Source organism: Oryctolagus cuniculus, chromosome X, assembly GCF_051225735.1.
Source record: "Oryctolagus cuniculus isolate XC-2025 breed Fujian yellow rabbit chromosome X, ASM5122573v1, whole genome shotgun sequence".
Lineage (NCBI taxonomy): Eukaryota > Metazoa > Chordata > Mammalia > Lagomorpha > Leporidae > Oryctolagus > Oryctolagus cuniculus.
The window spans coordinates 5,079,049-5,092,458 of NC_142888.1; the positions used below are offsets into that span (position 1 = coordinate 5,079,049).

The 13,410-nt window shown below is 57.3% G+C and overlaps 1 protein-coding gene across 3 annotated transcripts in view; it reads right to left on the reverse strand.

Annotated features, from left to right (window-relative positions):
• The window catches only part of MAP3K15 (mitogen-activated protein kinase kinase kinase 15), a 119,239-nt gene that overhangs the window by 1,721 nt on the left and 104,108 nt on the right, over window positions 1–13,410 (reverse strand). For 2 of the 3 annotated variants that reach the window (XM_089323796.1, XM_089323794.1), the window contains exons 19-25: window positions 7,122–7,366; window positions 4,595–4,769; window positions 4,042–4,210; window positions 3,655–3,808; window positions 2,681–2,866; window positions 2,384–2,489; window positions 1,568–1,781 (exon numbers count right to left, since the gene is read on the reverse strand). In XM_089323796.1, the coding sequence (XP_089179922.1) occupies window positions 1,568–1,781; window positions 2,384–2,489; window positions 2,681–2,866; window positions 3,655–3,808; window positions 4,042–4,210; window positions 4,595–4,769; window positions 7,122–7,366 (1,249 nt within the window). The remainder of the gene's footprint in view (window positions 1–1,567; window positions 1,782–2,383; window positions 2,490–2,680; window positions 2,867–3,654; window positions 3,809–4,041; window positions 4,211–4,594; window positions 4,770–7,121; window positions 7,367–13,410) is intronic. The other variant, XM_089323795.1, reaches the window with a different exon arrangement.

The following is a 13,410-nucleotide window of genomic DNA, read 5'->3' on the forward strand; positions in this document are numbered from 1 at the left end:
AGCGCTGCCGCGCAGGGGCCGAGCCCTCTTGCGCAAGACCCCGCGCTGTGCTGAGCACTTGGCCTTAAGTCCTTCAGGCTTCACAGCACTCCAGGAAAGCAGCGCCAGGCACAGGGTAGTTAGACGTGTGCCCAGAGCCACCCTGAGAGCAGGACCGCCTTGTGACACCCACTCTTGCCCATTGTCTCCTGGCGACGAGAGGGGCAGAACTTCCCTCCCTGCCCCCCAAGCCACCTCCAGGCAGGCATGGGGTGGGGCAGGCTGGAGCCCTGGCTAGCCTTCTTGGCTCGTGTGCTACAGACACAGGGTTTGCCTCTAAGTACACGCTCCCGTTCTCTGATGTAGAACCCCAGAAGTAAGCTTGAAATGATGGACGGGCCCTGAGAAGTCACTGACATTATGTAAAAGGAGAAAAGCCAGCTGCTGCTGGGGAGGGGGAGGTGACCGCGTGCCTGCGCCTTCCTCAAGCAGGCCTCTTCACACCAGTGGAGACCATGCAAGCTCATACCTGCGCCTGCCTGGTAGACAGGGCCCCCAGCACTGTCACCGGGACAGACCAGTTACCTCCAGGCCCGTCACTGCCCAGCGGCCACGCAGCCGCTGCTTAGCCACTCCCTAACCTGGGACTGGAAGAGAGCAGTGCAGCTAGGAACTGCAGAGAAAGGACCTCTGAACCCATGTATGCCGTCGTATGAATCTTACCGGGGAAACAATTTTAAAGAAATGCTAACTACTGCTATCAATTTGTCACATTTGACAAATTCAAGATTTTGCTACCCCCAGCATTAAGACTACAGCGCTTTTAAAACAGAAATGAATGGATCTGCTGAAGATGACACTTCAGGATTCATGGGGGCACATACAGCTTCTCAGCTACAGTGTGTGGCCCCGACACCTCATCTCCCCCGCTAAACGTCAGTCGGCGAGTATCACCCATGACCATACGGCAGCGAAGAGGCACTGCAGCCAAGTCCCAACTGGCGTGCTCCAGCTGTGGCTTGCACTGCTTAAGAAGCCACTAGCCAGAATCCTATTGTGTTAGGCATGTGCTGAGTGCCCGCCACGTCCCAGGAGGTAAGACACAAGCGAGCACCAGGGTCCCCCTGGTGGGGAAGGCAGCCCCACTGACTGCTGCCTGCATGCTCGAGGATGAAGGCCAACTCCCTCGGGGTCAGGCTGCTGGGTACACAGCTGCCATCTACATCTGTGCTACCTGGCCCCTGAACCCTGTTCCTTCTGTGGGGGCAGAGGACAGCCAGCCACTGCTGAGCCTGCTGGGCCATACGCCGGGCCAGGGGCCCTGTCTTGGCGAAGGGATGGAAAGAAAGGGCAATACTTCTGCCCTTTAGTAGGCCTTTGTGGCCTGGGGCAGGCACCTTAGCACACTGAGCCCTCAGTCATGGGGCACCCACTCTTCGAGGCTGGCAGTGGAAGCTGCAAATGCGCCCTGGCCCCGGTCACTGATGGGCCAGTTGGCTTCCGGCGGGGAGTGGGGCGCAGCCCTGAAAAGCCACGTGGCCTCAGTTCCGATCTCCGGCCTACCCACGTTCCAGACAGAAACCCTCACCTGTTGGTCTCCTGCCTGAGCGTGTCCAGCTGGAGGTTCAGGCGCTGGTGGACCTGGTTCTCCTGGGTCTCCTGGGCAGGTGCCGAGCCGTGTCTGCCCCCTCCAGCTGCACCGTTCACATCAGGACGTGCCAGGGGGCAGGCGCCTTCCATCCCATCCATGTCCTTGTCTAGCCCTTCTGTCTCGGAGGCTGGCTCAAAGTGGGCTCGGAGCTCTGGGAAGTCACAGAAGTAACTGGTCATCACAGTAACACTGCAAGACGGGGCTCGGGCCCGCCAACTCAGCTGCTGCGAGGTGGGCCTGGCCCACGCAACACCAGCAGGAGGCCGCAGAGGCCAGAGGAGTTAACGGTTCTCTGCAGAAGAAAGATGATCGCCCCCATTTACAGATGAAGGAAGTTAGCCAAGGATAGCTTCATAAAGGCACAACCAGGCCCCACCCAAGGCCATGAGCAGGAGAGCACTGAGGGCCTGGGCAGCCGACAGCGTGCCTTCAGAAGCATGGAGGCAACCAGCCTGGGTCTCAGAGTGTGGGAGCCAAGGGGAGCGGGAGGCCTGCAGGGTCCCTGCCCGTGGCCCCCGTGCACTCTGGCTTAGACCACGAGTTTAGGTGGTGGGCACTCGCCTGCCTTATGCGCCAAGGCCACGTTCTTACCACGTCATCTGAGCCCCAGCAGGGGTCTCAGCCAGCATGCCCTTAATTGCAGAGCAGTGTAAAGCCGTAATGAGGAAGACAGAGCGACAGCCTGGGACGCAGAGGGGCCTTGGGCTCTGCTCCACAGCCCGCAGCAGACTCTGCCCTGAGCACAACTCTTACCCGGGATGAGAATGGTGACTGCGGCCTGCACGGCCCGGCGAACGATGTTGTCCATTGCAAACATCCAGTGGGGCCGAATTAAGTGGTTCCTCAAAATTTTATTTACCTGAAAAATCACAGAAATCCAGATGTCCACTCTGTTGCACATGAGCAATACCGAGCTCTTACTGCTTTTACTCTGCTGCCCTGACAGGACCCGCAAGGCAGGCTGGGAGCGCTAGGCCTCAGCAGGCCTCTTGGCACTGAAGAAATGCCTCACGCTCTCTAGGGTCATGGTGGGGGGAGGGGGGCACTTACTGCGTCCTGGAATCCGAACAGCACCAGGTGAATCTGACTGATGGATGAGCTGTCGAAGTCCAGGTCCACCTTCAGCTTGGAAATCGTGGACGCCATCACCCTGTGTTCAGGCGACTGGATGAAGTCCCTCAGGATCGCGATGATTTGCTTGATGTGGCCGACGGAGAGGTGCAGCTGTTCTGAACTCTGGATGGGTGGGGACACACACACACACAATTTTCGTGGAGTCAGAGAAAGGCCCAGGAAAGTTGAGGCCTACTGTGGGGAGCTGGAGTGCTCCTTTGCTAAGGGGCTCTGCAGTCTCCAGGCGAGAAAGGGCCTCTGGCCCCGCAGTGTCCCACCCCAGCTTCCCCGTGAGGGGCTTCAGCGCTCGCCACTAAGCCCTCTGGCAGCGGCTCCACCTCCCTGCTTCACTGTCCCACCAGGCCTTGTCAGATGGCCTGGCTCACAGTGGCCCGCCAGCCTCTCCCCCTCCAAGACCTTGTCCGTGCCAAGGAAGGATGGGTGGCTCAGGGTGCCAGGCCTGTGTCCTAGTTCAACTCCACCGTTTCCATGCACAACCATCCTCTCAGCTTCCGAGGGCACCTCTAGTGTGTCCTGGAGCTGGGCTCAAAACCCATGGAAATGTGGGAGACGCCCCCCCCACCCCCACCCCGGGAGCCCCACTGGCATCCTGGGCTTTCTGCTGTTCAGCTTTCTGTCCACCAGGGGGCAGCATCACCCCCCCATGCCAGAAAAAGCACCGCAGTGTTCTGCAAATTCACGTTTCAGCAGAGTTGTTTACCCCCGCCCCTTTGCATTTCCTTTTGTTTTGCTGGGGAAGGGAGGGACACTGGGAAACCCTTAGGGTGCTTGTTGTACCTATGCCAATGTTCTGCAGCGGCAGGAGCCCTAGTTCCCATTTGGACCTCTTCGGTGACCTGCACAGGGGCAGAGTGGGTGACACCAGCAGGTGCCATCCCCTGGGTCTGTACCTGGGCCACGCACTCCTGCAGGTTGGAAGCCACCTGGTTCTGCTCCTCCCAAAGAATTTTGTACAGAATGGCCCGGCGCTCGCTGTCCTCACGCAGCAGGAAGCAGCCTGGGTCCCTGTCCTCAGGGGACGAGGCGGCACTCTCATCTGGAACACTGCGACAGACACATGTGACAAACCCGCTGTACCCCATTAGGCGGCCGTGGGGGAGGGGCTGAGAGGGCAATGCCACGCTGCAGACGGTGCTCAAGACCGTGAACGTGCAGGAGGGAGGCCGCTGAGCAGAGAGCACCTCCCGCCACGCAAGGAAGCCAAGGCTCTTGGTAGCTGAGGAAGGCCAGCTCCCCCACGGGCCCACAGTACAGGGACACGGGGCAGCGGGCCGTACCTGAGCAGGCGGCCCAGCTGCTGCTTGGGCACCTTAGACTTCTCAAAGAACGCGTTGGACTGGGCATTGGAGTCAGGCGACGCGGAGCTGCGCTCGCTGCTGCTGCTGCTGTTGCCCACCGGCTCGCCGGGGCAGGGCAGGGCCAGGACGGAGGCGCCCCAGGAGGGGTCTGTGTGGGAGGAGCCGCAAGAGGGGAGGCTCAGACAGTGGCGGGCAGGCTGGCCCCTCCCCCCACACAACTGCTTCTGACCCCAAGAAGAGACATCAGGGGAAAAGGGACCAGCGGCTTCCTTCGCGGAGGCCACTCCTGTCGCTGGGCTGCAGGTGACACTCCCAGCACACCCTTTAGTCGAGGTCCCTGGCAGCCCAAGCTGATGACGCCAGGCACGTGGGGAAGACACAGCCCCCAGCCCAGCGCCTCCCGCCCCCTCCCTGTCAGCCTGACAGCGCCCACTGAGAGGCTCTCCGGTGGTCAGACTTCGAGCAGAACCCTCCGTGCACTGCCCACCACGTCCCCAGGCACGGGTCCGGGCGCCCGCAGCCGGGGCCTCACCTGAGGCCCTGCAGGCCCTGCGGCTCCTCTTGCCCTGATGCAGGAAGCCCTCCCGGAGCAGGTCAGCGGCTGTGACCCGCTTGCGGGGGTTGGGCTCAAAACAGGACAAGATGAAGCTCCTGGCTTCTATCGAGAGCCCTTCTGGGATCTCGGGGTGGATCTTAAACATCCCCACCTGGAAGGGAAGAGGCGAGGACTGTGTGAGCGAGGCTGCAGCAGCTCCTACAGCGCCCCTCCTAGGAGGCGCTGGCTGGCGATGCGGTCCCAGCAGCCCCCTGGGACACCGGCTCCGTGCTCATGTCCCTTCGTCATGGCAGGTTCCCGCTCCTCCCAGCCCCAGGTGCGGCTGAGCCCCACCGCAGGCCCCTCTGACTCCGACTGCAGCCGCAAGCGAGGCCTTGAAAGGAGCTGCTCCTGCTACACCTCTTGGAGCCCTGGGGCACCCCTCCCCCCTCCCGGGAGGCAGCCCAAAAGCAATGACCACGGAGAGGCCACAGCTGGGTGCCACCATGTGCGCGGGGCCCAGGCGAGAGCAGCAGAACTGTGAGAAATAATAGGGCATTGCTTTATGCCCCTCAAGTTTGGGGGTGCTTTGCTCCCCAGCAGGAGATGGGACCTGGGCCGCAGCTTGGGGCAGGAGATCCTCTAGGGTTCAGGTCCCCAGGAGATGGCCCTCTGCGCATTCACAGCCCAGGCCCTCCAGCTTCGGTTCCGAACCTCGGACAAAGCCTCAAAGCTAGAACTCAGACAGGGAGCGCGGCCTCCCCAGCCAGACCCGTGCACCCTGCCCTGTGGGGTGCGGCTGGCTGACAACTTCCGCTCCAGCTCCAGCCCTGGGGCCTGCAGGGGACACCTCCCATGACACGGGAGTATGCTTCCATGCCAACTCTCGCATAACCCTGCAGCCGAACTCTTCCCTTTGAGGTGTCCCTCCAGTCTGCCTAGAAGCTGTCTCCTTCAAGTCCTCAGCCTCGCCACGCTTTCCAAGGGGCCGCTGCTGTGGTGCAACAGGTTAAACCCTGGCCTGCAATGGCAGCATCCCATATGGGCACCGGTTCGAGTCCCGGCTGCTCCACTTCCGATCCAGCTCTCTGCTCTGGCCTGGGAAAGCAGCGGAAGATGGCCCAAGTCCTTGGGCCCCTGCATCCATGTGGAAGACCCGGAAGAAGCTCCTGGCTCCTGGCTTCAGCCTGGCCCAGCCCTGGCTATTGAGGCTATTTGGAGAGTGAACCAGATGATGGAATATGTCTGTCTGCCACTCTGCCTTGCAAATAAATAAATGAATCTCTTTAAAAAGTCAATGCTGGTCTTTAGTCCAGGGCCGGTGGTGGGTGCCTAGAGTAAAATCTTCCAGCCTGGAGCTTTGGGCTCCTGTGGGGATCCCCTCTGTCAAGACCCTCGCGGACTTGAGGTCTTGCCATGGAGCTGCCTGAGCAGAAGCGTTTCAAAGGGGCTGCACTCACCCCAGCAGGCCAAGAGGGCACCCCCACCCGTGAGCTCTTCCTGCCCCAGAGGCAGGAAAGCCCAGCCACGCTGCAGGCTATGCGGCTGCGGGGCGCGGGAATTCGCCTTCTCTCCGGCTGCGGCCCTGCTGGGACCCTCACTGTGCACCAGCAGTGGCCACTGGCCTTTTGTGACCCCACTCTCTCAGGACAAACCAAAATGCTCTAGAGTAGCTGCGTTTAGGAACGGGCTCAGGGCTAGACCCCTTTGAAAGGAAGTCACACTTGACCTTGGACCCACAGGGCTGTGGTGGCGGCAGCTTTCCTGTGGGGGCACAAGCCAAGCAGGCTCCTTCCCAAGGTCTCAGCTGCCCAGTGGTAGAGCCCCAGCCCCGCACCGCACTGCCTGTTCGCTCTGGGAGGGTTGTTCAAAGGGTAAAGGGTAAAGGGTAAAGGGTCCGTGCTTCACCTGATACTCAAAGTCCTACGTGTCCCTTGAAGTCCCAGACTTTGCACTAGTGTCACTCACTCACTAGTGTCACTCAGTGTCAGGACAAACACAAAGGAAAACTAGCACCCTTAATTCGCGCTGCTGAACACAGAGGACGTAGAGCCCCGACTTTCGAGAACTCGCCATTGTACACTCCCTGACTTCTGAGACATAAATCTTTGTACCAGCTGAGGGCGCTCACAAGGACCTGGGAACTCTTCCTTTGATACGTGACCAACAAGCAACACGGCGCCCCCATCTCCCACTTCTACCGGTGGGTGCCTCACGCCTAACTTCCTCCTGCCCTGAGAGAGGTGAAAGGCTTATTTTCCCCTTTGGATAAAGCCAATGAGCGACTACAAACGCCCACCCAAATTCCCAGGCTACCTCGGGACGGATGGTGCTGCTGTGTCCCGTACCTTGAGGGCTAGTTACTGCTTATCTGGGTTAGTGTGCGTGTGTGTCGTAGCAGCCTGGCCTTACTAAAGGGGGAGCTTCCCTTCCGTCTCCGCGCTCCTAGCAGACGGCCCGTGAGGTGCCTCCCGTCCAGCTTGAATGGTCACACAACAACAAAACCGCATCCCTTCTCTCCTACCTCAAGAGCTTCCGGCATTGACAGCAGACGTTGCTTTTGATTACACTTCCCCAGTGCCAGCAACCTCAGGGACCCAACGTGGCTTACTTTGAACATTGCTGCCTGCGGCTCGCCGAGCTCATGGAACGGAGGCCGGCTGGTGGCCATCTCAATGATGGTGCAGCCCAGGGACCAGATATCAGCTGGGGCGCCATACCCACGAAGCCCCTGGTCAATAATCTCGGGCGCCATGTACTGCAGAGTGCCTGTTGGGAAAAGAAGGCAGGCTGTGACGTCAGCACCGCACCACTTGCAAACCATGCACGCACAGCACTGGCAAATAATACTGCTGTCTCCTTTTAAATCATTAACGGGGGAGAGGGAGAGAGTGGGAGAGAGAGAGGTCTTTAATCCACTGTTTCCCCTCCCAAATGCCTGCAACAGCAAGAGCCAGGCTGAGGCCAGGGGCCCAGAATTCAGCTGGGCCTCCATGTGGGTGACAGGGACCCAAGTGCTAGACCAACCGTCTGCCGCCTTCCCAGGATGCACGTTAGCGGGAAGGTGGATCGGAAGTGGAGAAGCCAAGACCCGAACCAGGCCCTGACACAGGATGTGGGCATCCCAAAGCAGCAACTGAACCGCCACACTTAAGGCCTGCCCCACACCACTCCTGGCCCCGAGACATGCAACATGCCTCGCCTGAACACCAGTCGCATTGAGAGAGGACGGCTTAGCCCCTCGCAGCACGTGTGGGCTTCATTCAATGTGACGAGCACAGGCAGGTTGAGTACTGCTTAGCCAATCGGCTTGGGTTATAGGTTTGAGAGTTTTCCAGACCTGGGAATACTCGCATGGCGTGTGCTGGTGCAGCATCCCTCATCTCAAAATGAGCGATGCCCCACAGTCATCAACTTTTTGATCACCTTCACGATGCTCACAAAGTTTCAGATTCTGGAGTATCTCGGATTTCCGTTTTCCCCCATGAGGGACGCTCAGTTACCACTGCACACCAGATACAGGGAAACTGGCACGTGGGAAGCTCCGAGTGCCACCCGGAGCTGCCTCGTAGAGGAGACGGGTAGAAGGGCGGTGGTGAGAGCCGCAGTGATGGTAACGTGTGGTACATCTGTGCCACAGGCAGACAGGGAGGGCTGCAAGAACACAGCTGGACAAGGCACTAGACCCTGGCTGCTCTGAGTCAGGGAGCCCCATGGCTGAGTCAGTTTGGATCTCTGAGAAGCAGATGCCAAAACCAGATCAGGTGTCTAAGAGGTTTATGGAGAAGAAGGCCAATGAAGGATGACGGGGCAGGGCGAGCTCCCAGGGTGCGATGCTCAGCTAACCCCTGCGGCGGGGGAGGCGAGACTTGGGTACGAAGGATCTCAGATGGCAGAGCAGCTCTGAGACAGCTTAGGCCAAGCCACTAGGGATTCTCTGGCCATTGGCTCTAATACCTCTGCCAAGCTCAGTCATGGGCAGTGAGAAAGGAATTGTAAAACCAGGTAAGACAGAGGCTCACTAAAAGTCATCAGCCTGGTGAAACCTGAGATATGAGCCCCTAGCCACCTAAGTTGCCCAGTCGCTAGGTGTTGGTTAATCCCTGCCAACTAGCTGATACCATTTGAATGGTAAACAACTCAAGCAAAACATAGGTTTCTGCTTCTCATGTTTTCTCCTGGAACGTATGACACGAAGCAGTAGCCAAAGAGCAGCCTGTGCTACTCCTATTAACCAACGTAATCGTAACAAGCGATTTGTGGACACCCCCCGTTATTTTTTTGTGGTTTACATATCTGAATGACTTGGACGCCATCTTGGCGCACCTATTCCGGGCAATGACAACGTGTCTGCCCAGGTGGCCATCCTTACTTTGGCTCAAATAAACTGCTTTCGTTCACACATTCAGTGGACCTCATTCGCTCTTTAGGTGGACAGCAGGGAGCAACATGGGAAAGAGAGGACTTTGCCATGACCATGATCCAAAGGGGTGGCAGCCAGAGCTGTCAGTGAGTTCAAGGTCAAAGAAGTTGACCAAGGGATGAAAGGACGTCCAAGCAAGGACAAGAGCTTGAGCAAAGGCACATGAGTGTGAAATACAGTGGGAGTTCAGGGAACAGCAAGTGCTGTCTGATACAGGGCAGGGCGCAGGAAGAATTAAGGAGTCAGTGGCAGAGGTACAGCTTGAACGGTGAGCTGTGTGCTCAGAAGGCTCTGATTCTTCGACTTGCTCCTGTGTGACATGAGCTACTAGAAGCTACCACAGGGAAGGTGAGGACCAGCAGGAAGTTTTAGTCAATGCAAAGGGCTCAAAGGGTGACAAAATAAAAACAAACAAAACCAAGTTTGAAAAAGCTACCTACTATATCTTCCTCTTTAAGTTCAATGTCTTATGAGCTTTTCTCCTTCCCATGAGTGTTTTAAAGAGTTTAGGACAGCTGTGAGCAGTAGTATGTTGGGCAAAGATGAAAATGCTTTACTCTGAGTCTGATACAGTAGCCACCCGCCACACACACCTGTCGGGCCCTTGACATGTGGCTAGTGAGACTGAGGGAATGAATTTCCAGTTATTTTACTTTTCAATTTTACTTAATCCCAACTAAATCATATAAACCGAGATGTGTCCCGGGCGCATCCATGGGCACAGCAGAGCCACAGGTCAGAAATGCAGACCTGAGGTTGGCTGCAGAGTTGGACAAGGAGGAGGAAGCTCACCGCAGCTGAGGAACTGTTAGGAAACCCCCGAGCCCTGGCACAGGAACTTCCGGCGACACCGTAGCCCCTCCAGGCTCCCGCCACTGTGAATGGCAGAGGGGGAGGCCTTGGCCAGGAATGTGCCTTAACCCAATCCAGAGCGCGTGAAGAAAGAAAGCTGGGACGCTGTCCTCTTCCTCAAGCTACCGTCCCCCAACCCTGCTCCGCCATGCTGAGTCTGGGACTCTGCACACATTTCTGCTTTGCCTGCAGCTAGGAGGCGCTCGAGAGGGATCTTGGAAGGACGCGAGAGGAGGGGCGTATGTCCCTCTCCGTGGGCTCCCCGCTCCTATGAGCGAGCTTGTCTGTGGATCTGCAGTCGGTCCCTGACTGCAGCTTCTGTCGCCCCATGCTCCCACAACCAGTCTCATCTCGCCTTTCAGAGGCCCTTGCTTCGGCCCGCTGACACTCCCTCTTCAAAATTCTGGCCTCCCGTTTGCAACCCCACGGCCAAGGAGTGGAGGATTCTTGCCAATTCCTCCGGGCCTCCTCTCTACCTCTTGGGTTTTCACTCCCCAGTAAACACTTGTTTCTATTAAATTCTCACTGTGGAAGTAACTGGAGCGACTTCAGTTTTTCCTGCTTGCATCCCAAGTAACACAATCACTACACAGTAGAAAACAGCACTAACACCAAACAGCAGCAGCTAGTTGATCTGGGTCAAATAACTGTCCGCCTCAGTACAGCTGTTTTGTAAGTAGAATCCATTCAGTCTGCTTAATTCTAAGTCTGCAAGTTTCCTTTATATGGAGCCACAGTGAACAGTGTTGTTTCTAAAGCCAAAGATTTGGCAACGACAGCCATGTCGGAGATGTCCTGCTATCTGAGAAATTACCTCCTAAACTGGCAGCTTCACACACCAGCCAGGATCTCATGGGTTCTAAGGGCCATGACCTGGGCTGGCTCCCGCACAGTGTCTCCAGTACGGCTGAGGTCAAGACGTCAGCTGGGGATGCAGCCGTCTGCAAGCCCGTCGGCGGCTGCAGGATCGGTTCCCAGGCTTGCTCCCCCGCCCCTGGCTGGGGTCCGGATGAGGCTTACGGTTTTCCACCACGTGGAATCCTCCACAGAGTTGCTCAAGACACAGCTTCACCCAGAACAAGTGATCACACGCTGTCACTTCCACTTCATTCCACTGATGGGAAGCGAGTCACCAAGTCCTGCCCACATTCAGTGAGGGTATGACTAGCAGGAGAGAGGGATCACTGGGGACCACCTGGGAGACTGCCAGCCAGAGCACGTGACTTCCGGTCACCACCTGATGACTTCCAAGGTGTCCAGCTGCAGCGCCGGCCATCTCACTCTCACGGCTCCGCTGTGCACTCACTCTCAGTTTACACAGGAGAAAAGCGAGCTTCAGAGACGCTCAAGGCCTTGCCTTAGCTCACGTTCAGGTGCAGAACTGCACACCACGACATCACTCAGCTCTGTTATGCAGTAACTGGAGCAGAAATCTGCTGAAGACAAAGCCGCCTCAGTACGAGCAGCTCGTGCAAGGATCTCTAGTGTAGTTTCCTTTTTTTTTTTTAATATAATTTATATGACAGAGTTAGACAGTGAGAGAGACAGAGAGAAAGGTCTTCCTTCCATTGGTTCACCCCCCAAATGGCCACTACGGCCGGCACTGTGCCCATCCGAAGCCAGGAGCCAGGTGCTTCTCCTGGTCTCCCATGTGGGTGCAGGGCCCAAGGACTTGGGCCATCCTCCACTGCACTCCTGGGCCACAGCAGAGAGCTGGCCTGGAAGAGGGGCAACTGGAACTAGAAGCCCGTGCCCATATGGGATGCCGGCGCCGCAGGCGGAGGATTAACCAAGTGAGCCACAGCGCCGGCCCCTATTGTAGTTTCTTTCTGGGTAACTGGAAGGCATCCAGCAGCAATGGAAAGCTGGGTGCTCCATTTTCCTCACAGGTAAGCATCCACTCACAGCAAACGGTCAACAGAGGCATACGAACCCACTCAACTACTGCAACTCATCAAGGGGACGGCGCCAGGCAGTGTGCGTGAGGTACCGCACATCAGCTCTACAGCAGAACACACTCTAAGGAGAGAAGCAAGGCGGCAGGCACTGTGCGACGTCTGGAGCGCGCAGCAATCCCGCAAAGCTGGCTTGCCTTCCGTCTGGCTCTGCTAGGGCCCTCACACCCTCCCTAAACGCCACTTCCGCCAAGGTGCGCTCCACCACCAGTCACCAGCCAGCCAGAGCCGTGCTGCAGAGTCCACAACAAGGTGACCGAGAGACTCACCCAGCACCAACCTGGCTTCCTGGGGACGCAAAAACTCCACCGGGGCCTGCTAGACAATTTCCCGAGCAGGACTTGCAAATTACCAGCCAAGAAAACACACGCCATGGAGCCATACTTTCTGACTGGGGCTCCAAGCTATGATCTGGATACTGGGCCAAGGCGGGGGGGGGGGGGGGCGGGGTCGGGGGGACAGGCACCACACAGTAACCATTTTCAGTGGGTGTCTCAGAGAGCTGGTACAGCCCGCAGGCCCCGTGGCCGGGACTCCTGCTCAAAGACCAGATTCCCTCAGCAGCAAGGGCTGGAGGGTGGATATAACGTGAGGGTGGTACGCCACCTGGCATGCCATGAAGCAGCCAAGCGCGGTGAGCAGAGGCCAACAGATGCGCTACCTGCTCTTGGACCCTCAGTCTCCAAAACTGTGAGCCCCATCAACCTCTTTCGTTTTTAAAGTAACCAGATGCAGGCATTCTCTTAGAGTAATGGAAAATCAACTAAGACAAGCTTTTACGATGATCTGAGTCCAGCAGACTCACTCAAAGGCTCCTTCCAGCTCCAACGGCCTGTGACATCTGAGTGCAACTTGGTAGTTATTTTAGTTAATTAGTTCACAACCAGCCAGGTACCAGTCAGACACTTCATTGATGCTAGCTAACTGATCCTCATAAAAACCCTATTAGGCAGATGCTATGAGCATTTCTATTTGGTTTGTGAAGAAACTGAGGCACTCCAGGTCCAGAAGCACGCCCAAGGACACACAGTTAGCAAGCAGCAGAGGCAGAATGTGAATCAAGGATCCTGCTAGCCCTAGGCCAGGACGGAGTTACTGTTCTGAGCTGTACTCCCGGGTATCCGCCCAAGAGGGATCAAAACGCAAGTCCATGCAAAGAGGTGTGCGCGAATGTTCACATCATTCGCAGTAGTGCCAAAGTGGAACCAATGCAAATGCCCCTTGTCTGGGGAGTGGGTAAACAAACCGCCCATCCTTACAAGGGAATACTACTCGGCCATAAGAGGAACCAAGCACTCCTAAATGCCACAGCGGGGAGAAGGCTTGGGGGAAGCAGCTAGCTGCAGAGACAAGCACCTGTGTGAAATCCCCAGCCAGGCAGACCCGCGCACAGACAGCAGACCAGCGGCCGCCTGGGGCTGGGGAGGAACAGAGACTGGCTCCGAAGAGGCACAAGGGTCTCTCGGGGGTGATACACACATCCCAATGTTGGGATTGTGGCAACAGCTGCACAACTCATTTTCCAAACGTCACAGAACTGTACACTTCAAACGGGTGTTTTTAGGAGATATAAATGACACAAT